Below are 27,162 nucleotides of genomic sequence, written 5' to 3' on the forward strand. Positions count from 1 at the left end.
GTACATACGAATGTAAGAACGGCCTACTGGATCAGACCAATGGTCCATCCAGCCCAGTATCCTGTCTACCGACAGTGGCCAATGCCAGATGCTTCAGAGAGAATGCACAGAACAGGCAATCATTGAGTGATCCATCCCTGTTGTCCAGTCCCAGCTTCTGGCAGCCAGAGGCTAGGGACATCTAGAGCACGGGGTTGCATCCCTCACCTTCTTGGCTAACAGCCATTGATGGACCTACTCTGCATGAACTTATCTAATTCTTTTTTGAATCCTGTTATAGGTCTGGCCTTCACAACAGCCCCTGGCAATGAGTTCCACAGGTTGACTGTGCATTTTGTGAAGAATTTCCTTATGTTTGTTTTAAACCTGTTGCCTATTAATTTCACTGGGTGACCCAATTGCTGTGTTATGTGAAAGAGTAAATCACACTTCCTTATTCACTTTATCCACACCATTCATTATTTTATAGACCTCTCTCATATCCCTTAGTCATCTCTTTTCCAAGATGAAAAGACCCAGTCTTTTTAATCTCTCTTCTTGTGGAAGCTGTTCCATACTATTAATCATTTTTGTTGCCCTTCTCTGTACCTTTTCCAATTCTAATACATCTTCTTTGAGATACAGAGTAAAAAATATTTTCAATATTCAAATGAATCGGGGGGAAAAATTAGATTTATAGTATTACACTACTTTACGTAATTGCACAATCACTGTCCACCTACACAAATATGAGATTAACTGGTGTTCTGATTAAATCTACAATACTGATGCAGATTGCCCTGTTTACATTGCAGTTCTGCATTGTGACTCTAGAGAACTTACATCAGGAGTCCACTTCAGGCTAAATGTAGTCTGAACTTTGACAAAGTAAGAAACAGTAGCTTAAGCTTTCGTAATTCCCTTGCTAGTTTCCTTAGGAAGCTGTGCTTGGTATTGAATGTGAAGTAAACAGCTGCCCACTTATTAAAGCAACAGTGAAGGCTGATGGAATGGGCAATTTTTTGGAGAATAAGGGAAAACAATATGCCACTCCTGAAAATGGAAAGAAAACATATGCAGCATAAAATAGATACATAACAACAATAATTAATAACTACTTGTTTGTTTCCACCAATTGCAAGTATCAAATGAAGGTATATCATTGATATTCTGTACTATGCATGCAAGTAAGTAAACAGCATCTGCGTTTAGATTTTAATTCATTTTTGCTAATACAGTAAGAAATGGTAAGATTATTTTTTTCTTTAAATTCTTTCAAGGAAGCAAGACAATTTTCTTAATCAGAAATTAAAACTATCAATTGTCCTGTGGCCAGCATTGTTCATGGAAAAATATGCATAGAAGATCTCACTGATAGCAACATGGCAATGGAGGATACTATTTTCAAGAGCACAAACAGATTTAACAGGAAACTCCTGTAGAAAACTTAAATTGAACTGCCAAGATCATTATGACATGCTTAAAATGACATCAACTCTCCTCTAAATCTTGTAAGAAAACATCCCTGCCTACATGAATACCACTTGGGAAAATTGACCACTGTGTAAATGTATTCCTTTAACTTTTAGTGAAAGTATAAATTATTGGCTTCAAAGAGTATCTAAAAATAAAATATTAATTGGTTAGCCCAAGAAAAAAGGGCCTTTTGTACCATGCAATCTGTTGTATAACACGCTTCATAGGAATTCCTTCTATAAACAAACAGAGAGAGTAAACAGGAAGAGCCAAACAGACATATGGAGAACTTTATAACAGACTAATCTGAAAACATGAAAGGAGTCATTTTTTTTAAAATGAGAGTTGACTTCGATCACCAGAAAACTGAAAACGTAACTGACTTTTTAAACTATGGAATATATGGATAAAGTAATTGGATCAATTTATTTCTTACAGCATTACCTGAATGGCAAGAAATGAAAATCAATTTTTTATTTTTTTTATTACTTTTATTTTTAAGCTGATTTGAATTGGTTAAGTTTACAAGTACCGCATTACCTTCTGCTCAGTTGTTTTAACACAATATATTAATATCCACTGTAACAAGAATCATCCTGTATTCCCATTGTCCATTACCTGAATATTAGGGATTTCATGCCTCTCTTTCAGTGTCATCATTACAAAAGGTACAATGCTTGTACATCCTTTAAAATTAATGTTCATTTACACAGAACTTTTTACTTTGTTTTGTTAGCTTAATGTTTACAACACAGAACCACAGTAAAGTTGACATGAAGCTAAGCCTTTTAGTAATCAGCAGTTCCCTTTACTCACCAAGCACAAAGATTTCCCAGGTTTAAAATCCATTAGAAAAATCAGCAAAGGTATGATGAGCACCTTTATGTATTCTCAATTAGCTTCTTACAACAGCATAAACTATGCCAGAGAAAAACTAAAAAAACCCATGTGTTTCTACAGCAACCAGGGGTGCAACCAGAATTTTCCTCAGGAGGGAGCCCCAGAGATGCATTTGTGTGTATGGGTCTCCCCCACCCCTCCGGCACTGCCATGACCTCTTCCCGCTTTCCTCCCAATGGCCAGGGGGAGAGGGGAACCCTGGGCCCCCTGATTCCCTCCCCTCATTGCATCGCTAACAGTGACAGAGTTATACTCTCTTAGAAAGTTCATGAGTATTTCAAACAAAGAAAATACACTCTTACAACCTATTCCTCCTTACCTCAACCTTACTCAGAAAAAGGACAGCAATTTTAGGTCATCTTCTTACACTAACATTTTCTGGGTCAAGACGACAACTGAATCAACAGATGGTTAAGATGGTCCAACACACTTTTTTTTTTTTTTTTAAAGCTTCAGGGTGAAAACCATTTAGAAATGCTTGGTGTAAGAACACGTCATTTTCAGATTTGATAAAACAGAAAACAAAATTACAATAAATAACATGTCTGGGTTTTTTTTTTTTTTTTTGAAAGAACTTTGTTCACTGCTTTTTTTTTTTTTTTTTTTTTTTTTTAAGTACCAAAGATTTAAATGACAAAATCCTCAACTCATGGGTTTGAGAAAGAAAGTAAAGAACTGAAATAATGGAAGGGGAAAAAAATCCAAAAATCTACTACTAACCTAAATTGCATGTTCTGAATGTCTTAGCAGTGCCCTAATCACTTGATACATTATAATTTATGAGTTTAATACTAAACACGAATTTAAAAACAAGCTATCACTTATGGTTTTTTAACAAATACAACAAGACAAAGTTTAATGAGAAATTTTAGTGTATAGAGTTAAATATCATTAAAGAATTAACATTAAAAAGATACTCAGATTGAATGGACCATTATAAAACAAGTACACTCAAAATTATGACAGCAGCTCCTAGTGATATATTAACATAAACAGCAAGGAGCCTAATAAAATATAAAGAGAAGGTTCCCCTCCCCCCCCCCGCCCCAATTCCCTGCTTCAATCAGCTGTAAAATGAGTCTCCCCAAGCTTTTGGGCGCAGTTGTGACAAGTAGTATAGACCAATTATCTTTTTCTCTTAACTCCAGAAGACTTTCATTTTACTTGCATAAAGACCAAGTAATTAGGGCCTATGTGGGTGAATTTCATGTGCTGGTGAAAGCGTAAGGATGTGAAATCAAGTACCTGCCAATCTAGGGCCAAGATGAGGGGCTGCAGTGTGGCATCCTCTCAGAGCTGTTTCTCTTGCCCAAGAAGGCAGAAACTGCTTCATCATGCTATTACTCCTAGAAGCAGTGGCCATGACACATTATCTCTGTAACACTGATCCCAGGTTCCCCCCTGGACCTGCCCTATTTCTAGCCTCCACCCACCTGTAGGCCTGGTGAGAAGACCCTTTCTACAGAATGCAAGGAGGGCAAAAACTCCCTTGTGCAAACACTCTGCCTACAGGTTCCTCCACACAGTTGCAGCAAGAGTTTAGATAGTACAAAGGGTCATGTGCTGCTTCATTGCAATGGGGCCATTTGCACTCTAGGAGCAGCCTGAAGAACAGAATATTCTACTTATTTACTTAGAGATATTATCAAAGGAAAGAAACTACCCTAGCAATTAAAAAAAAAAAAAGCAAAACATCACTCCCAAAACAAAAACGAACGAAACACACAATCCCAAGTTGCAAAAAGATTACTCCTTCCAATTCCCCATAGTTTTTTCACTTTTAAAAAAAATCAGACTAACGTCAACAAAAAATTCAATTATTTTCATTTTGGGAGTGAGAAGGAACATTAAGATTTGCCATTACATTATTTTTAATTGCATTGCCACTGCACTGTAATTCATCATGCAGTTCAGGTGATTGTTAGCTTAAAGGTGACCTAATAAAAATAAATAAAAATCAAATAATATGTGCTAAATGTTTTTTTCACTTTGTTTATTTGGGTCATTCACTGCCTTAATGATGATCTCATCCCCCCCCCGCCCCCTTTCTGGAAGTCTGAAGTGCATATACACTGCTAATGTATATATGCTTTGCTTTGTACGGCCAGTGTTCTGCTCCCCCACTACTGAAAATACCATCTCAATATAGCATATATGGTTGTTATTTCTATTTTCTTCAGCCCACCAAAGTTTTCATAGTTGTATACCCCACAGAATCTAAAACACTTTACAAAAGACTTATGCATAGAAGAAACTATAGATCTATCTTACAATACAGGCAAGCATATATACTCAAGTTCTTATTAATGTTGTGTACACATAACCAGTAGAGCATAACCTGAAGCAACCAGAAATCATACTATGAACTATATGTCCGCATGCTTCAGATTTGAAGAAGGTATGTTTTAAGTAATGAATACACAGAATGATCACTTTTATCCTGAAGAAAAGCTCTGTGTAAGCTCAAAAACTTGTCTCTTTCACCAAAAGTTGGTCCTCACCTACCTTGTCTCTAGCATCCAGGGACCAACATGGATACAGCAACACTGTAAACACTTCTACCCTGATTATTTGGAGATATCTAGCAAATGTGCAAGTGACTATTTACAAGATGCTATCATGAATTTTCCTTCCTTCCTCAATTCCAAATATTTAGTCCTAAAAAATTCCCAAAACAAACAAGTATCATCCCTCTTTGTGCACAAGAATAGTGAAAGTCAGTATGGCTATAGAAACTATATTTGTTCATTACCAAATGCAGAAAATCAGAAGAAAGAAGCAAAAAAAAGGATTAGGCTTGTTGGGTTTACAAACATGACTACAACTCTCATTTTATTTTTAAAATTTACTGGAGTGGCAGTTCCCTCCCACCTGGCTTTATGATTGATTCATTTTTGATCCAAATCCTACAGAGCATCCCTTCTTTAACTGAAAAAGTCAAATATTCCATATTCTCTAAATACTTAAAGCCATGCTAGTGATTTGTCAATAAGCGCGAAGTACAAAATCAATGTAATAAATATCTCCCTAATACCTTTTGTATTTCCAACATTGGTATTAGAGTTACGCTGCATAACACTACAGATGACAGGATTCCAAACCTGGTGGGACGTGCATTTATACAGAAGTTTAACCTAGATACAAATAGTAAAGGAGCAATACATCTCGAGTGCCCTGAATTTCCTCCTTTTCCCCTAATTAGGTTTTAAATTAATCTTTAAGCAAAAATATAAAAGTATAAACTTACGAGATAAAGAATGTGTGCCTTTGGGTAAGTACTCGAATAGCAGAGAACTGTCCTCTCCCAGCATGTCAGCTTTCAGAGATAACAAGCTGTTCTTACTCATGAGGGCTGCGCGCAGGTTAGCAACTGTGGCAGCCTGAAGTGCATCATCCTTCTCTGGGGTAAGAGGCTGAGATAGGTAGCTAACATCACCTCCTATGAGTGCTTCATCAACATTTGCGTAAAGGTCTGATCTCTCCAGTCGGCTATCCGAATTGCTGGGTTCTGTCACTGTCACATCAGCACCTATGTAAATAAAAACACCATTAGAGAAACATACAAAGTATTCAAACTTTCAAGGTGAGATATCTACCACATGTGCATTTCTAATCTTAGGACTAAACAGCTAGGCACCAATAGTACATAGGGAAAGGACCTATGTTTTTGCTCTCATAAGTAGATGGTACAGAATTCTGGTTTGGGTCTCAACTTTTATTGTCCATTATGTATTTTAAATTAAAACAGTTACACATTTTTACTCAACCCAAAACATGCAACTCACATGCTTCTAATTTCCGGACTACACAAAGATTAAAACAAAAACTCTGTTAGCCTTTTCTGTTGCCAACCACTAAAGACTTATTCAAATACATGGTGAGAAACAAATTTAGTGCGAGTAACTCTTTCATCCCTTGAGAAAGCCTGAAGGTAAATAGCAATATTATATGACCCATAATCGTGAAACAGAAAGTGCATATGCATTACAAGAGATACATCAGAACCAATTCAATTAAGGTTCACCACCAGATCCTACCAATTTGGGTTGCAGTCTTCACTGTTGTCCTATGAAGCAGGTGGTTACATCACAGGTACCACAAACAATGTAGATGGATAGGCAATATAAGATAATCAATGTAACTCACTGGATTATACTGAGCAATTCATATTCTGTACTTCAGCAAGAGTTTCACTGACCATGACAGTTAAGATTTTATTACAGCAAGCTAGTACAGAAACGGTTTTCAGCCACTTTAAACTGTGGCTTTCCAGCTGAAATTTTCCAGGCTTGGTCTTTTCCCCCAGGATGAAGATTTTGGAAAATCTGAGCAACAGGTCTACTACAATTCCATGTGGACCCTGAGGTCATTCATATTAAAAGTACACCATAAACCACAGTTGCACAACATATATTATACATGAAGTTTAACGTGAGTACTAGTGAAAAACTTCTGACAAAACAGACCACCCGACATAGTTAATTGCCTCAGATGTCAAAAATATAATGGACTATTACAACAATAAAATTAGTATAAGTACAGAAGAATGAAAAGAATGTTAGAAAATGATAATACACATGTATGTAAAGTTGTAAAAATTACATTTGCATGTTTTTTATTCTAATAAAAAATGACATCCATTCCTTTAGCCATCATAATTATTTAAAATATTCCACAAAGGAATAATCACCCAACAGAGTAACAGTGACCACACACAATAAAGTTAACTAGCCATCAATTCAAAATAGCCAAACATACCCAAACAAACCTAAAACCCAATCACACACACAATTTAGCCATTGCCAAAATCCTGAGCAAATGGATTGTTAGTGCAGCAGGTCCTAAAAGTCAACAGATTAAGGCTATTTTGGAAAGCCAGCAGAACATCACTGAGAATGCCCCACCGAGGGGGCTCTGTATCTCTGCAGAGTGCATGTGTGGCTGCATCATATAGGCAGAGAGGCAGTTTTTTCAGTAGACAGGTCCCAAATGATTTATTACTTTATAGGTCAAAACCAACTCTCTAAAAAAATCACTCAAACCAATAGGCAGCCAAGGCAGATCAAAGTGCTGATGCTGTGTGCTTGCTTACAAGATATACCACCTAAAAGGTGAGTTGTAGCACCAGCTGCAGTTTTCATATGGATTTAATGTGTGGCCCCATGGAGAGCATATTATAATTTAGATAGCAATTTCCATCACTACATCTCAAAGTGCTTTACAAAGGAAGTCAATCATTACTCCCATTTTACAGATGGGGAAACTGAGCACAAAGGTGAAGTGGCTTGCCCAAGGTCACAGAGCAGGCTAACGGTAGAGCTAGGAATAGAATCCAGGTCTTGAGTCTCAGTCTACTGCTCTATCCACTAGATCACGCTGCTCTACGTTATCACAATGTAATTTTGAGGTGACAGTGACACAGATAACAGCAACAAGGTCCAAATCAGAGAGAAAAGGTTGCAATCTCCTGTCTGGCAACAGACCAAAAAACAACATATTGGTCATTGCTGTAACATGGAGTGTCTAAAAGCCACTGCGTTTTAGATGATGGTCTACAACCATTCCAAAATTAAGGAACTAAGGACAGATGAATACTGTGACACTCTACACCCCAGGGGAGCACCCTGTAACCCTCATATTCCTCATTTGTATATAATTTTGATATTAGATACAAAGTATGCCTTGTAAGGTATCATGGGAAAAGTTATGATCTGCTGAAACCCACTGTTCCATCTAAATATACATCATTAATGCATATGAAGTTATGAGAATTGTGTTGTATGATTGTCACTAAAATATGCTATGGGTTTGGGAATCACCCAGATATTAGCTCCCCCAAAGACAATAACCAGGGAGATCAACACCTGCCTGGGCTTTGGTTAACAACTATCAATAGCCATTGTCCAGCAAGGGAGCTACAAAGCAATGACTAAATTGCACAAGGCCACTCCGGGGAATTGCTCAACCTTGCCTGGGGACTCAGCAGCCACCATGAGACAAGCCTAGATTTGTGTTCTCCAAGCACATAGGACTAGGGGTATAAAACAGAACAGAGTGGCCCCATGCTGGGCCTTCCCCCCCCGCCCCGGCTTCAAGCAACAAGGACACTGAGAAGACAGAAGATTTCCACACAGGAGACTGGCCCACATTTAAGGGACAAACCTGTACATTAAGGACTGTAAGATGAAGTGGGGTGAGAACACTGCTTGATCTAAATACTGCCTAGTGTGATAAAGGTTAAGGTTTAGACTGCATGCTTACATTATATTTTATTTTCGTAACCACTCTGCCTTTTTGCCTATCACTTATAATCACTTAAAATCTATCTTTTGTAATCAATAAACTTGTTTTACTGTTTATCTTTACCAGTGAGTTTGCTTGAAGTGCTTGGTAAATCTGCTCAAGTTACAAAGACTCGTGTATGTCCACTTTCCAATGATTAAGTGGGGAAACAATTAATAAACTTGCATTGCTCAAGAAAGGGTCTTGAGCAGTGAAGACGGTATATGCCTGAGGTACAAGGCTGGGAGCTGGGGGGGATTTGGCTCTGGTGCTTTTCTCTGTGTGATTCATGAGTGGCTCTGGGAGCATTCATGCAATTTAGCTGGGTGTGGGGCTCCATATTGTTTTAGCCATTGTTTTCAGCTACCCGCTGGCTGGGCTGTCAGTGGCGCGTTTACCTAGTTTACCTCGGCCCGACTCAGTGACAACAGACGGACCACAGCTATATCAGAGAGGTATCCGTGAGAACTGAAACGGCCACGTGGTCGGCCTCCAAAGAGGTGGGATGATTTCCTAACAAGGAGATATGGACAAGCATGGCGAAGGATGGCCAGAGTGAGAGAAGATTGGAAGACATGTTGTGATTGGCTCAGTCTCAACTGATGAAGGACCGACAGTCTATGCAGTGGGGCTTCACATGCAGTTGTACTAAGTGGTAACAGCACCTGCAGGGGTTTGCTGCTTGCCCCTAGTAAGGCATTGTGAGAGAGAACCCAGAATAGGGAGTAAATGGGGCACAGTGGTTCCACAGTCTCAGGCTGCATCCCAGGGATCCCATCACAAACACCTTCAGCCAAAGGGGCTTATGTTATTTCTCCATATCATCCTAAACTGGACATCCTACAATTTAGCACCACCTGAGGTTTGCCTAGTTTGAAATTTAACTCACCTGCCCTCCTCCACGACCTAATCTCAACCTGACTAAAACTGGCTAAAAGTGTTCAATAGCATTGTTCAGAGAAGGGGTTCTCAGCCACCTTCTTTCTGAGGCCCTGCCAACATGCTATAAAAACCTCCATGGCCCACTTATGCCACAACAACTGTTTTTCTGCATATAAAAGCCAGGACCAGCATTAGTGGGTAGCAAGCAGGGCAGCTTCCCAGGGCCCCATGTCACAGACAGCCCTGTGAAGCTAAGTTGCTCAGGCTTCAACTTCAGCCCCGGGTGGCAGGGCTTGGGGTCCCGGGCTACAGCCCCATGTGGCGGGGCTTCGACTTTCTGTTATGGGCCCCAGAAAGTCTAATGCCATCCCTGCTTGGTGGATCCCCTGAAACCTGCTCAAGGCCCCCTTGGGGGCCCTAGCCCCTGGTTGAGACCCACTGGTCCAGAACACAAGCTGGCTTTCACCCTCATAAAAAATCCTTAAAATACTGTACTCCATGCCATCACCTCACGAAAGCTTATGCTCAAATAAATGGGTTAGTCTCTAAGGTGCCACAAGTACTCCTTTTCTTTTTGCGAATACAGACTAACACTGCTGCTACTCTGAAACATGCCATCTTAGTGGCCTTCCTAATGGCCACACAAATAAGAGGGGTGAAAGAGGAAACTGCAACACCCTATACTTGAGAGCCCTATTTGAGAAACAATGTGATCATGAGACTAAAGACTATCCCAATACATTTGCATAACAATAGCAGAATTAAGGTTAATCATATGGATATCTTGACTTTTAAGTGCTTAACTATGCAACTTGAAGTTTCTCTTAAGAGTTCGCAAGAAGAAAAGGAGTACTTGTGGCACCTTAGAGACTAACAAATTTATTTGAGCATAAGCTTTTGTGAGCTACAGCTCACTTTATCGGATGCATCCGATGAAGTGAGCTGTAGTTCACAAAAGCTTATGCTCAAATAAATTTGTCATTCAACTGTCTTAGTTTCTTTTAGAAAAAAGTATTTTAAAAATTAGTTTTCTGAGTTTAAAATGTTAATACTTAGCCACATTTTTATTAGTGCTTATAACTAAAGGATAAAAACAAGTGTAAAAACAGATTGTTTTAAAAAAACATTTGTCCCTTTAAACAAAATGATTCAAAATCATGCATTGCATGAAAAGATAAAGAAATGAAGAGAATTCTGGCTAAATAAAAAGGCAATTTAACAAACATCTTTAAACCTATTACTCCTATCAGCATGTGTGTAGTGCATTTTGCATGAGGTGGCAAAGAATTCAGGCCTGAAAGGATGTTTGACAACAATCACTGTTGCCAAAAATTGGGCAGTAAAACATTTCCGGTTTTCTCACTTCTTTTCCATAGCCTATTACAGATGCTGACTGACAGTTTCCAGAATGTGTTGCTGCATGCTGCACACAAACACTAATTGCTAAAACAAAGACAGATTAATTGTAACCACAACAAAATATTGCATCTGATAAAGTGAGCTGTAGCTCACGAAAGCTTATGCTCAAATAAATGTGTTAGTCTCTAAGGTGCCACAAGTACTCCTTTTCTTTTTGTGGATACAGACTAACACAGCTGTTACTCTGAAACCTAACAAAATATTAAGTATTCGTCAAAAGCCAAGATTAGAGGTAGCCAATGAAATAGTACCTTTGGGGCTTTCAGCATTTATAGTTGAAATGACCTAATCAAATACATATTAAGGCAAAATAACTAATCACACTCATGTAATTACTAAAAAAAAAATACAAAATAAAAATACAAAACCAGAAACCCCAAACACACAAAGTCCCCCTTAACTGAGCTTCCAAAACCCCTCTCAAATCTGATGTAACAGCTCTTCTAATTTGCTAGCCAAGAATCACATGAACCTAAAGTATCCATCGCTGCCCAATTAACTTAGGCAGTGGTAGGGAACTTACGGCAGGTCCAGTCCGCTGCTGCATTTCATCTAGCCTGTGGCAAGTCTCCATGCTGCGGGCCAGAAGCCCTGGGCCTTGGTGCCCCCGCGTGGGGCTGGAGCCACGAGCACTAGCTCACCCAGCTGTGGAGGGAAGCTGAGGTTGCCAGGCCGTTAAAAGTACGGTTGGCTCCGCACAGCTCCCAGAATGTCCCTGCGGCCCCTAGGAGCAAGGGCCATCAGGGAAGCTTCACACGTTGCCCCCGCCCCCAGTGCTGGCTCTGAAGCTCCCACTGGCTGGGAACTATGACCAGTGGGAGCTGTGGGGGTGGTGCCTGCGGGCAGTGCACACAGCCCCCTGGTCCCTCTGCCAAGGGGCTGGACATGGCAGCCACTTCTGGGAGCAGCATGGAGCTAGGAAGCCTGCCTTAGCCCCACTGTGCTGCTGTAAGCACCTGCACCCCAAACCTCCTACCAGGTCGGAACCCCCTCCCACACCCTAACTCCCTCCCAGACTCTGCACCCCCACCCCCTGCCCTGTGCCCCCTCCTGTACCCAAACTCCCTCCTGGAGCCTACACCCCAAACCTCTTCCCACATCCCAATCCCTCTGCCCCAACCCAGAGCCTGCTCCTGCACTCCAAACTGCTTGGCCCCAGCTCTACCCAAGCCCACATCCCCAGCCGGAGCCCTCACCCCTTCCTCCTGCACCCCAACCCCTTGCCCCAGCCTGTAGTCCCCTCCCACACCCTGAACCCCTCATTTCTGGCTCCACCCCAGAGCCTAGGGGAAGCCACAAGCCTCCACATCCCATGTGGGGCTGGAGCTGCAAACACCAGCTTGCCCCACTGCGGGGCAAAGCCCCGAGCCTCCGCAACCCGCCTTCTTCTCCCCCTCCTCCACAGGGCTGTGTGTGGCCCTCAACTGATTTTTTTTCTGTGGGTCAGTGGCCTATATAGAAAAAAGGTTCCCCACCCCTGAACTAAGGAGTTCATCAGGGCCCTTCAAATTCAAGTCTATCAAGTTCCAGTAAATGCTTTTTTTTTTTTTTAATTATCCAAGGAGAGGAGGAATGTAATAAGCCTTAATTCACCGAACGTTTATGGTATGTGTATGCTGCATATGAAGTTGTGACTAAACATACCATGCTAGCTTTTATCTAGCTAGTACTGTTGATTAGTAATGTAGATGTGGCAACAAGAACTTTAGCACAGGCTAACAACCTGATTACAAGCCATCAGGAAACCTGGGTACATACCTGGGTTAGTAGCTTGAGTTGCCACGTCTTCACTATTATGGTTATGCATGCATGCTAATTAAACCTAGCACAGATATGCCTACTCATGCTACACTCACACCTTCACTTACAACATAGACATACTCTAAATGAGAGCTTAAATGACATTTTATTGCCAAAGAGGCATTTCCCTGCATCTTTTTGCATCATTCACAGGAAACCCTGTTAGAGCCAGCAAATTAAATATGGAATTAAAATGCTGTTCTGAAAAACTGAGCTCATTAGTATCTGCTAATAATTCTCCCACAATTATTCCATTGCCCCACCCTTGTTTCCAGACACTGACGCTTTCAGAAAATCTTTATTAGGAAATTCAGTCTGCTCAAAGACTTGCTTTAAAAAAAAAAAAAAGTTTCCTTTTAACAGTTTCTGCTATACTGTAGGTCATACATTCCTGAAACTCTGAAAGTTTAACTGGGAAAAATCCTTATTTACACATGAAGCCCAATTACATGCATCTTGTTACAGAGAGACCACACATTCTAGCTGACTAATGCATGACACACACACTTTATCCCTAACCATGCTCACCACTGTAAGCATTAGCACAATTCTAGAAACAACAGTGTTTAAGCAGTTTGACAGAGTGGCTGGAGTAGCTGTTTCCTAAACCAACACACACAAAGCCTCTGCACATAAATTTCTACTTGGATAGAGGTAAACTGGACACTTTTTTTGCTTAGGAGCACAAGGGACAAGAAACCAGTTTTTTGTTCTTTGGTAGGTATAGAAGATTGTTAGCTTTTATGACTGCTGCTGCACGCAGAGTGGATGTTTTTAGAGAACTATCCACAATGACTCCAAGATCTGAGAGTTAGCAGCTAATTTAGACCCCAGACTTTTATATATTTCGTAGGTACTATGTTTTCCAATATGCATTACTCTGCATTTATCAACATTGAAGTTCATCTGCCATTTTGTTGCTCAGTCACCCAGTTTTATAAGATCCCTTTGTAACTCTTCACAGTCATCTTTGGATTTAACGGTTTTGAGATAGAGTCCGAGGGGTACTGTATCTCAGCAGTATGCCACTGCTGTAACAAGGGTTTTATTTGAAAATACTACTAAACTGGAAATTCCTACAAAGCTTAGGGAGGTCGGAGAAGTTACAAATACAAACACAAATTAAACAGTCAAAACAGAAAAACATAAGGCAATCTTCTTCGTTGGGAAAATAATCCAAAACTGTTATGTGAGTGACATACTTGGAAAGTATGAATGCAGCAAACTACATAAAACTATAATAAAAACATACCAGCCCTGGCAAAATAACCATTTATCTGCTCTTTACACATGATGATTGATTATAATTGAAAAAAACCCTGTATTTTAGTCACCTGCCATAAAGCTTACTTGCCTAAGTCAAGAAGAATTTTTCAAAGTTGGCTAAAACATACCTGGGGAGGAGGCAGAAGTTTGTAGGCAGCTAGATATTAATTCTGTGATGCGTGACAATTTTAGGTTGTATATCCAGAAAGATCATATATTAGGAAAATAATCCTTCTATATTGCATTGTTTACACTAGGAAATGAACCAGTCACTGACATTATGTGTCAGCAATGGGGGTAATTAAATTAGCACTGAAAATAGACTACAAATGTAGACAGAACAAAAAAACCACATTCATCGCTGTGTCATAAACAGTGGTTGAGCACCGCTTGGTGCAAAGTTCAGCTACTATTTCTGAAACGGTTATGACACATTTGGTTCTGTTGTTGGTTACTAATTTGGAAGTCCATGTCTGAGGTCAGACTGTTTACCAACTCCAGGTAAATCACAGAATGATAGGAATGTTGGGGCTGGAAAAGATCTTAAGAGATCTCTAGTTCATCTCCCCCACTGAAGCAGAATTACATATACCTAAGCAATCCCTGACAGATGATTGTCTAACTTGTTCTTTAAAACTTCCAATGACAGGATTCCACAGCCTCCACAGGTAACCTATTCCAGAGGTTAACTATCCTCATAATTAGAAAGCTTTTTCTAATATCTAACCTAAATCTCCCTTGCTACAAACTAAGCCAATTACTTCTTGTCCTACCCTTGGTGGACATGGAGAACAATTGATCACCGTCCTCTTTACAACCATCTTTTCTGAAGAGTTGTGTCACATCCATGTGATTCAAGATGCCATACCACTGAGATCTCAGAATCTTTTGAGTGTCTTATGTGAAAGTATACCACAAGAACAATAAATGTTGTAGTGACTATTAGGTTACGATTCTCAGTATAGTTGTTTCAAGTATCTTTTAGCTGTTCTTTCAGCATTCCATCCAAGTAGACCTGAGCTCTCTGGTCTGAGCTATGTCTACAAGAGCTGTAATATAATGTTTCAAAGGGGCAAGCTTACACTTTGAATAACTTCCTAGAAAACCTAGTGTCACTACTGAATCCTTTTCCACAGAGATATTTGATCAGCTAATCTCCAGCTAGAACACACAACTCTCATTCTGCGTAGCTATATAGTTATCTTGAACACTTAGCACATGACATGTTCTTGATTAACGGTAGCATGAAAGAAGCAAAAGCCACATGTCAGAACGCATTTCTCAGGTGTCACATCAGGTCAGACTGAGGACACTACTGGGATTTGGTACCTCAAGAAATGTAGCTGATGCAAAATGGGGTATGGATTTGATAATCACTAAGGCTGTGTCTACACTGCCACTTTCAGCGCTAAAACTTTAGTTGTTCAGGGGTCTGAAAAAACACACCCGAGTGACAAAAGTTTAGCGCTTAAAAGCACCAGTATAGACAGTGCTCCCAGAGACAAAGCTACCACCCCTCGTTTGGGGTGGTTATTTTTTAATCGCCGGGAGAGCTCTCCTGTGGCGAAAAGGCGTGACTACACTGCCCACGTCACAGTGCTGCCATGGCTGCGCTGCTGCAGCGTGCTGTAACGTGGGCAGTGTAGACATACCCTAAACCTCTCTCTATGCTCTGCAGAAGTCCCGCCACCAAACTGAGGGTTTAGAGCCATAATGGAATGGCACTGAAATGCAGCTTATCCCTTTGACTTGAAAGGCAAGGAGCTCAAGTACCACTTCAAAACTCTCAAGTTGCTAATTTGGGACCCAATCCAAAAGATTCTACATTAAAAGAGGGTGATTCCAACGGAGGAAGTCTAAATACAGTCACTAACCTTTTAAGAATTTCTTTGCAGACTTCCATGTTAACTGAAGAATCAGTCTAATGGGAAGCTATGGAGGATGACAGGTATAACTCAACATAAGCCTCCTGGGACCTGATAGCTTGAGTGACATCTGTGAGCAGACAGTAATGCATTTACGTCAATCATGCTACTCTGAAAGAAGACAGGTAGTGCTCATGTCTGTCAATGATTGACATCAAGATGACCCTTGGGTTAGAGCATGTAGCTGTTGGGTTGCTTCAAGTCTTCGGACATCTTATGATAATTGCAATTAATAAAATATACAGGTTTAGAGACCCTTAAAAAAGCAAATACCAAATATCATATTCATTTTTAAAGGATCAGAAACTGAGCATTAAACACTGCAGACCACACACGAGACACAAATTTATTTAAAACATTTTGCTCTAAAAAAATAGCAACTTGACCTTGACATGCATTTCTCACTCAAACCATATAAAAAGTCATTACTCCACCCCTCTTCTTTGTTTTATAATCACTGCCTCATACTTGAATTAGAAAACTGTATTACTGATGCTCCATGCAAAAATTTAAAAAAAAAAATTTTTTTAAAGATTTTTTTTTTTTAATATTTCTGGACCATATACAAAAGAATGCTATAGGATCACATTCTACTGCTCATTCTGGCTAAATACATTAAACAACAAGAAAGTTATGTTGACTGGACTGCAATAATTTCAGGATATTTTTTAGTTTAGTTATCCTTCTCAGTAGTCATCCACCAAACCTATGTCATGTAACCAATGAACCAAAAACGGTTCTGTCCTTGATTCAAATTTACTGCTGCAATAAGGAGAGGATCAAGTCCATGAACTATGTTACAATGCTGATAGAAGTTGACACAGATAAATGAAAAATTTAATTAAAACTGTGGGAGCGGTACCAGAGACTGAGCATTTAAAACCCACCTCCATCAACTAAAATGTATTATCATGGACAATTATTTGCAGGACAGTCAGATTTAATAAACTTTTTAGATAAGGCTCTATTTATAAAAAGACTGTACCGTCCAGAAAAATATGAAGTATTACCCCTTGAAGTTTAAAGTGAAGAATTAAAACAAAAGTAAGATGTGACAGTGAGACTCTACAAATATTAGAACAAAAAAGAAGAGCGATACATAATTCCAATCTTCAAGAGCTTGAAAAATGCACTTGACGCTTTTAAAATAACTAAGCCTATTAGCCTGGATGAAAATTACTTGTGCCACCACCCCATAGACAAGGATTATATGCCCAAAGAAACAGCTCCTGCAATTTAAAGGTTGAATACAAATTGTGTACTGTAATTAACTGTAACTTCTTATTCCATTTCAGACATTTTAAAAAATCCAACTCTTGCTTTTGTTATACATTTATCCTGTCGTGGCTTCACTCCACTTTTTGTTTTTCTTTCCTATCATTGTTCATGGTATATCAATATCAAGTTATATTCAGCACCTGTTTCTTCTTTTCCTTCTCTCATTACACCAATTTCTCTCTTCCCTACACTGTGTTCTTTAATTCCTCCTAAACATTTTTCTATCACACTTTTATCCCCCCCCCCCTTTTTTTTTTAATTTGTTCCATCAATTTCTTCCCCTCTCCCTCCTGAATATTGGGTTTCTGGAAAATATTCAAGCCCGGTGTACTAGGAACTAGCTAAAGGGAGTTTGATCTCTCTCCCATAAGTCCCTCCTTGGCTAACAGAATGAGAAAGAATAACTGTTTCCCCATCTCAGTCTTCAGAGACTCCTGGATGATGAGACTGAAGACAAAACTCCAATGGAAGCTGAAGCTAGACAAATTCAGGCTGGAAATAAGGTATAATTTTTTAACAGTGAGGATAATTAACCATTGGAACAATTGATCAAGGGCTGCGCTGAATTCTCCAACACCGACCATTTTTAAATCAATATTGGATATTGTTCTAAAAGATAGGTTCTAGGAATTATTTTGGGGAAGTTCTATGGCCTGTGTAACGCAGGTCAGACTAGATGATCATAATGGTCCCTTCTAATCTTGGACACTATAAATCTATGAATAAACTACCTGATCATTTTCTCTGCCTGATTTTTGGGTCCCTAAGTCAGTAGTGCCTCAGCTGTTACACACAATTTTAGGAGACGCAGCAGAACAAAAGCGCCCATCACCTTGGCAATTTTACTGCTGCCCTTAGGGTTCCGATAAGTAACAAAAACTGACATGACTTTGGTCACTTTCATTCTGCTGAGGCTTGACAAAGCTATAAGCAACACCAAAGACACTGGAACTGTCTGCAGACTCAAGATGGAACTGCATCACTTAATACTGTGTTCATGTTTAGAAGGTATTCTTCAGCATAAGAGCTAGAAACTACATTTCTTTTAAATTAAAGCTTTGATTCTCCAGAAGCTGGATGCTAATCACTCAAGTAAATGGATTTATGAACTCCTATCTATGTATCATATGCATTTGTAAAGCAGCCACTACCATAATATCTGGACATCTAATAAAGATATTCAGAAGAACCTTCAATAACTGATTGTGAATGGACAACTAATCCCACTTCTCCTAATAAAGGAAGAGCATCTTATAAAATGTGTAATGTGTAGGTTGTGGTGGGAGGGAGGCAAGGAATTTTGATTTTGTGGGTGTACCTCTGAACCATACAAAACAAATGGTGAAAATATCTTTTCGTTCAGAAATTGCCAGAGTCAATATTTCTATGTTATCATATTCTCTTCAAATGTCTTTTTTCTAGGTACAATGTTTTAGAAAAGTATAAGAAAGTCTAATGCACAAGATGACAGGAGTGTATGATCTAATCAGTGAAAACTAATTGTAATTATATGTGCAGTTTTATATAAAGAGTCTAGATGAGTACCTAGCACACAGTAGGTACTACTGGAAATAAATACTTGGCACAGCAACAAAACAGGCATCTGATTTGTACTTTAAAGTTAATTTCTAATCTAGATATTTACCATTTAAAATCCATTTTTACATTTAAGAGTTAGAACTGAGCTATTCATAAATGTTGCCGTGCGCTGCAACAGTTGATAGAGTATCTTCCCTACATCTGCATGTGATCCACAGGTAACATATCAAATAGCATATTATACCCCGAGGGGGGGGGGGTGGAATCCACAGGTGGGTCGATATTTTTTAAAAGTATCCTAGAAACACTATCAATAATATTTAACTTGGCATTTTAAATGTAAGTCACATTTATAAATTACTGTTGCGTTGTGTATTTGACCCAAAACTAAATATGTAACCTTCCAGTGCTAAGGGGACATTAACTTTACAAGCATGCATTGCAACTGCCACAATTGCTTGCATCCACCCACCTTCAGAACAAAATAAACCAAGCTTTTATATTTATTGTGTTCTAGTGGACCCTGACCTTCTACTTCATAAGAAGTGCAGGAGCTCAGGTTTGCACACCGGGGAAATAAGTATTAGAAATGCTGCCAGTGCCACATCAAAGATATAAACACAAACCCTCCTCTAAGTGAACATTTTAAAACATAAGATTGAAGCAAATAATTGTTTAAAATGGGGCTGCTAAAAGCACATTATCTCCAGACAAGTTTAAATGGTCAGAGTAGACATGGAATATTTTAGTTACCATCACATATATTCTCTGGTGCTTTATATCTGGTAGAATAAGAGACCTATAGACAACTTTAGGCAAATAAGAAAGCCTACAGAGCTTTAAAGAAAAAGGTGGGAACTTTAAATAAATGGAAGGTACTGAAACACTAAGTTATAATTCACTGTATATATAAAAATCATGCATTTATATAGCACTTCCCTCCCCCACGAAAGACCCAAGCTACTTTAGAGTTATAGAGCATTATTAAGATAGGGCCCATATGCACATTCTAGAGTAAATAAATAATAGTTAAATATAAACTTAAGTATTAAAACAGAGGTTGACAAAAAAGTTATGTAAGAAACCAACTTGGACAGTCTACAACTCTGTTTTATCGTCAATAAAAAAAATCTAAAGCCCACAGCTGAATAAAAGAGGGGAAAAAAAAAGGATTCCACAATAAAAAAAGGTCCAATATCTAAAAGACATTTTCTTTCAAATACTTTCCCTATTAAGATGTACCATTATCATAGTATCATATTAAGTTCCATACCTAGTATTTATGGCCAGCCTATTGTTGCTGGAAAGTCAAGCAAGTTCTAAAATATTTTGGCCCCAAGTCTGTGAACACATACATGCTTAATATTTTGCAAGTGAAGTCAATCAATGGGACTGTTGTCAGGGGGATTTGTAAAACAACATTTTTTACACTGTTACATGTTCTTTGTAAAACGTATTCTTACCATTTTATTGCATGTTCTCTAAAATAGACAAGTCTAGAGGAACTACTAGAGAACTTAGATTGTAAATACTAGTTGAAAGACAGGAAACATTAACAGATGACATTGGATTGATACTTAGAGTACAAGCCTTACTGTATCTTGATAAATTCATCTAATGTTGGGGTTTTCTGATACGTAAGCCAATTTACACAAAGGGACATGTCCTTTTCATCCACTCCCAACTCTCTCTGTATAAGGTATCTGAAGGCAATTTACAAATTTGTGTGGGAGTGGAAAGTGAACATACGTTGGGAGGGATGAGGGACATATTTGGACTGCCAAAGTCACTTTCAGTGTATGAATAAATCAAAAAGATTAAACAGCCTATAATTATACAGCCCCCCGCCCCGAGTGCAAATACTTCCCAAATCTCCATGCTAGTTTTAAGTTTAAAATAATGGTCATACAGTAATCTTCATACATACATGCAATTCAATAGGGTATTCCCTGCTTGTTTTATACCAACAATGCACTGCACTACTCAACATATTATAAAACGCAGTTGATTATGGTAACTGTGGTTCTCCCAAAGCACTGTCTTTATGTACATACATGTGCATGTCTTCCTGCACGTATGCATATACAATGAAGAGCTCGTCTCTTTCAGCAACAGAAGTTGGTCCAATAAAATCTATTGCCTCACCCATCTTGTCTCTCCAAGAATCCTACAACAGAAGAACTCCGAGGAAGAGGGGAAAATAGTATGGTTTGAAAAGGCAACACTCTCAAAGAGCCACAGTCAGAATGTTAAGTTGTTGGGGTTTTTTTTCCCTCTTAAAAAATGACCCCTGCATAATCCTACTTGCAAGATGCTAGCAAGCAGCACCCAGGAAGTTGGACTGAGGAATTCTAACACCACAAGGATTGTAAAATTGCCCTCAAAGGGTCAGATTCGGATATCCTGAACCATGTTGAATAGTAATTTATTCTAAAGGTAGCCCTACTGAAGTTAATGGTACTTTTTTTGGAGTAAGGCATTACTCAACATAATGGGGGGGGGAGTGGGGGATCAGAATCTCGCCCAAAGTCAGTATCAAAGCTGGATGCCACGTAAACTGTGGCAAACACTGTCAAAAATGAATATCCTTGATGTGGGAAAAAGAAAGGACAGCTCTTTGTACTGATAATGGTAATTCTGCAGAGAAAAACAGGAGGTATTTTATCGGAGCCAGTCTGAAAGTTATATGAAAGTAGCATTCTTTAAGGTGCCCTTTAAGTCCAAAGCCCCAGATTAGCTGAAAGGGAAAGGGCAGGAATGATAAAAATTAAAATTAGTCTTTCAGAACTAGAACTTTCTGATAAAGCTGTTTGACTTCTGGAGGTCTGCAATGGGATGAAGACAGTCTTTTGGTATGATTCTGAGATACTGTTATCAACCTATTTATGGGTAGATGATGAAATCTTAATAGCATGGTAACACCATGGAGAAGTTCTCACTCTCTTTCAATTATATGACCAAAAAGACAGAGGGTGCCTGTTAAAAGAATGACTGTCCCAGTTACATCACATGGTCTAATGCCATTAGGAGATGAAGTTTCATCATCTGATTCAGTGAGGTTTCATGATCAATGAGAAAACTGGTAAAGCTTCCCTCAACAAAATTATGTCTTCACAAAATAAAGAGTCTTCACATTAAATCTGATACTTTTGATACTAAATGGTGATACATCCCACTCTCAGATGACAGACTGAAGGTGGGTATGGGAAAGGGAGAGTGGTGCCTGTGGGTATGTTAAAAGCTTTGAAGAAATTTGACTGAATTACAAACTCAGGGAGAGAGCTGAAAAACCCTTCATAAGATGCCTAAAAAGCATAACTTTGTTACATCAGAAGATCAAGACCCTGGAAAATAATCTTAAATGTTGTAATCTTAGAGAGACTTAAAGAAGTAATGTTAAAGAACCTTGTAATGTTTTACCTCATTTGACAGAAATGTCCTTTTGATAAAAAGCTTTGGCTCCCTTTGTAAATAACAAATGCATTTAGAATGCCTTATAAATTTATAAATTTTATAAATAAATGCTAGGCACTTCATCTACACCAGCTTTATGCCACACCTTTAAACTTATCTAGAACCAAGGTTAAAACTAAGTGCTATATTACAAGTGATATTTGGAAGTACTTGGGACATATTTTGGAGGAATGGAAGGGAAAAAGGATACATAATAAACAAGCTTTACAGAAAAAATGAAGCATTAATATGGACTCCTTTTATGGCTAAAACTGAAAAAGTTATTTTTTACTTCTGTTGTCACATCAAACTCTCAAAATCAGGGTTAAACCCCAAATTTGCTCACCCTGATATGTAAGGCTCCCCATTACAACTTGACTGTTTAAAAATAACATCATGACACTTGCTAATAAGGAAACATGAGCCATTGCTAACTTACAAATAGAATTCCTTTGATTGGCCAGTGAGTATCCAATGCTACCATAAAGAAGACTGACTGCTGTCAGTGGAAAGCAAACACAATCCAACCACATGTGCTGTATGAAAGTCTTTGTTGAAAGTTCATGTGGATCCTGATTGAGACCAGGCAACAGAATGGATATTGAAGGTGCGTGTTGACTTCTGAATTTTATTTCTGTTAAGTTTCTTGGAAAAGTCAAATTCTATAAAATCCTCACGTTTGCGTAAAACAGAACTTTTAATTGGAATTTAATCCACGTCAGTTGTTCTACAGGTCTTCAGCAAAGTTTCAAAAACCCCATTTATTTATGCATAGATACATACATACTAGCAAACCTAAATTTGGGTGTTATATTGGCTTCATATCCCTTTAAAAGCATCAGAACATACATTTTTGGGGTGTATTTATGTTGTTACCTCATCCAAATTCAGGAAGCAGAACAAACCCCCTTTAACTGTTCCAAAATGCATTTATAATTGCTTTTTTTAAATGTGTAAAGTTTTAGGAGAACTGTCCAGAACTGGTGAAAATCTGCAAGATACTAGACTTATTCAAGGTGCCAAAGATGAAGCAGGTCTGGAAAAACATGCACTCGCATTTCCACTTTTAATCTACTCAACAAGAACAAACTGTGAAAAGAGCTAAATTTATGTAAGGCAAGACTGATTTGCAAACAGTCAGAAATCATTCTTTGATTTGCCAGTGCTTTTTGTCTCTTTGCCTCCCTCCCCCCACCTTTTTTAAACAGGATTGGGCAGGGGTGGGTGGTGGTGGAAAATGATATTTCACCTCAGGATGGCTCTCCAGTGAGAGGCGGCAGATAATCCCTAGTTGGCAAAAATGAAAACTCCTAGCAGACATAACTTTTCTACAGGTCACTATTTATTAAGCAAAACTACTATTTTCACTTACTGCAGTTAATTTGCATGACAGAATTCAGGCACATTATTATCCTGGATTCTTGGTTATCACACCTTTGAGTTTTGTTGGCTTAAAGTGTGTATGTGTATATAAGAGCTGTGACTAGGATAAAAATGTGCAATATGTTCTATAAAGATATATTCCTGGTTATTAAAGGAAAGCACAAAAGCCTTATTTGCATAACAATTCACAGCTTTATTACAGAAAGGTCCAAGCAAACATGAATATTCAAGCACAAATTTATTCTAAGAACCTCTTTTAAACAGGATATACCTTCTGAAATACAACTACATTTAACTGAAACAGTAATTTGACTAAGTTATCTCCTTGGGGCTGCACTTCATTTTTCACTATGTTATAGATTCTACAGAAACTTTTTACTGTGGTCCATGCTGGGACGTGGAGCACTCTCTCATCTGCACTGCAGGTTGGCTTTGGATAATCCATTAAGTATCATTTTGGAAAACGTAGCGAACAGCTTTTGAAAGTTGCTATCTATTGCTGGGAACCCAGAGGGAAAACTTCAAAGCTTGCTAGGCCAGCTACTCCATTTATTTTGTCTTAGCTAGAACTTTCTAGAGATCTCCCAGAGTCCTTTGAATAAATTGAGAATGCACTGTAGTACAATCTCCCTGAATATTTGAACAGTTGAACTTCTAGAATACAAGGAGTTCAAAGTGCATGCCATTTGAAAGGTAAAGTTCTGCTATATTTCCAATAAGGTCTTGAATATGAACTATGAATTGGTTATCATAGGCCATTATTCGATTTCCATATGGCCAATGCAACAAATACATTTTTATTAGAAAATCTAAAATCCTTCACGTGGAATATATCTGTTCTTTCAATACACAACTCCAGATGTCTGAATGAATGTAAAAAAGCAAGACAAGACAATTTCAACAACTCTCCAAAATCTAGATTTGAAGAGTATCTGAAAACAGTATTTCAAATTCTTTTTAAAAAAAAATATCTAACACTAAGCCTTTTTGAAGCATGCTAAAAAGATTTGGGTTTGCTCCTAGACTGGGCATGTTCTAGCAGAACTTCAGTTTTTAAAGGATATTCACTTGACTACAAAGATACATATTTTAGGACAGTTCACTTAAATACCAAGTACTTTAGCCCACCTGAGGATAAGCTGATTCCCCCTGTTGACATATTACAGAGCAGCTCAAATGTGGGCAGGAATTATACTTTCACATGCAGAATCACAGAAATGTTGGGCTGGAAGGGACCTCAAGAGGTAATTTTCTAGTCCATCTCCCTACACTGAGGAAGGATTAAGTAAACCTAGACCATCCTTCACAGATATTTATCTAATCTGTTCTTAAAAATCTCCACTGATGGAATTCCACAGCCTCCCTTAGAAGCCCATTCCAGTGCTTAACTATAGTTATAGTTAGAAATTTTTTCCTAATATCTAACCTAAATCTCACTTCCTGCAAACTAAGATGCTTATCCTTTGGTACCCATGAAGAACAGACTGCTCTTTATAACAACCCTTAACATATCTGAAGAAGTCTCCCCTTAATCTTCTCTAGACTAAACAGGACCAGCTCTTTCAATCTTTCCTCAGATGTCTGGTTTTCTAGACCTCTTATTTTTGTTTCAGAGTAGCAGCCGTGTTAGTCTGTATTCGCAAAAAGACAAGGAGTACTTGTGGCACCTTAGAGACTAACAAATTTATTTGAGCATAAGCTTTCGTGAGCTACAGCTGATCCGATGAAGTGAGCTGTAGCTCACGAAAGCTTATGCTCAAATAAATTTGTTAGTCTCTAAGGTGCCACAAGTTCTCCTTGTCTTATTTTTGTTGCTATTCTCTAGACTCTCTCCAATTTCTTAAAGGGTAATGCTCAAAACCGGACACAATACTGCAACTGAGGCATCACCAGTGCCAGTTAGAGCAGAATTACCTCTTGTGTCTTACATACAACACTCCTGTTAAAATACCTCATGACACTAGTCTTTTTTGCAACAGCACCATATTGTTGACTCTCATTCAATTTGAGATCCACTCAAACAGAGAGATCCTTTTCTGCAGTACTGCTGTCTAGCCTGGTATTCTCCATTTTGTATTTGTGCATTTGATTTTTTTTCTTCCCAAATACATTACTGTATATGTGTCTTTACTGAATTTCATCTTGTAAAGTTCAGACCAATTATCCAATTTATCAAGATCACTCTGAATTATACTCCCAGCCACCAAGGGTTTGCAACTCCTTCCAGATTGCTGTCATCCGCAAATTTTACAAGTGTACTTTCTACTCCATCATCCGAGTTGTTAATGAAAATATTGAATAGGATTGGACACAGGACAGACCCCTGTGGGACCTCTCTTGGTATATCCTCACAGTTTGTCAGAGAACCATTGATAACTACTCTCTGAGTATGTCTTTTCAGCCAGTTGCGCATTCACTTTATAGCAATTTAATCTAGACCATATCTCCCTAATTAGCCTTTACACATGACATTCTCATAAGCAAAAGTCTTAACACAGTCCATGATTATTATGACATATAATAATCTATTATAATTACATGTTTCATACATATAATACTTTGTGTGTCTGACCAAATAATTTATTTTTCGTTTTCCACTACTACAAAACTAAATCATGAAAAAAAAATATTACTGGTAAAGTACCAATGATAGCTTGATTGGCCTTCAAAAGGAAGGCTCCATGTTACAGACCACAGACCTTTTCGCCAAATTAGAAAACTCCCTCCAACACTCTCACAGGACAGAAATCATTTAAATTCAGGTTTAACAGATTAACAAATAATCCATGGGAATTTGAGGATAATTCACCCTCCTTTAACATGACATGGTAACATTCTGCAACACTGCAAATGCTAGTGTACTACTGTATGTTTATTTGATCTCTTGACTCTTAAATACGGATTTCCTAAAATTCTAGACAAAGTATTATATTATAAATTTCTCAGTGTTGAGACCTTATCTGCCTTTATTTTTGTACAGGACCACACAAAGCTATGATGAGATATAAATAAATGATATTAACACTGAATGACAGGTGCACTGGGACTAATGGCCCCCACTGGATTAGCATCTTATCTCAGAAATAATGTTAAGATTTTCAAAATCCTTTTAAAAAGAATTATTTTGTTTCAAGACGTGATCAAAACTCAGAAAAAGCAGTAGTAACTTCACAGTACTTGTAGATCTCAGATTTTTTTCAGATTGTAGACCACTGAATTCAAAGAATGAACTCCTACATATCATACATAAATGCAAAATTACCCCTTCCATTATAAAGATGAAAATACTGAACAGTTTATAGGAGTGTGTGATTCACAAACCAGGAGAAAATACTTTAGCAGTCTGAACATTTGACTCACATTTAAAAAAATTCTCTATTCATTCAATATTCAAAAAAGGTTATAACTAAGAGAAAAGGCTGGATTAAAATATTAAAATGGTAATAGAATTTTTGTTAAAAAGTTGGATAAATATAGATTAGGGAATAGTATAGCCTCAACTCAAGATGCAAATACATTAAAGTTGCAATAAAGACACTCAGAAGGGAAGTGCTCTCTGATCTGTGGAGTTAAAGCAGAT

At 38.4% G+C, this 27,162-nt stretch overlaps 1 protein-coding gene across 6 annotated transcripts in view; it reads right to left on the reverse strand.

Annotated features, from left to right (window-relative positions):
• The window catches only part of ZBTB46 (zinc finger and BTB domain containing 46), a 107,841-nt gene that overhangs the window by 32,975 nt on the left and 47,704 nt on the right, over positions 1-27,162 (reverse strand). For all 6 annotated transcript variants that reach the window (XM_077832662.1, XM_077832657.1, XM_077832661.1 and 3 more), the window contains one exon: positions 5,603-5,884. In XM_077832662.1, the coding sequence (XP_077688788.1) occupies positions 5,603-5,884 (282 nt within the window). The remainder of the gene's footprint in view (positions 1-5,602; positions 5,885-27,162) is intronic.

The sequence above is a fragment of the Eretmochelys imbricata genome, chromosome 13 (genome assembly GCF_965152235.1).
Source record: "Eretmochelys imbricata isolate rEreImb1 chromosome 13, rEreImb1.hap1, whole genome shotgun sequence".
Taxonomy (NCBI): domain Eukaryota; kingdom Metazoa; phylum Chordata; order Testudines; family Cheloniidae; genus Eretmochelys; species Eretmochelys imbricata.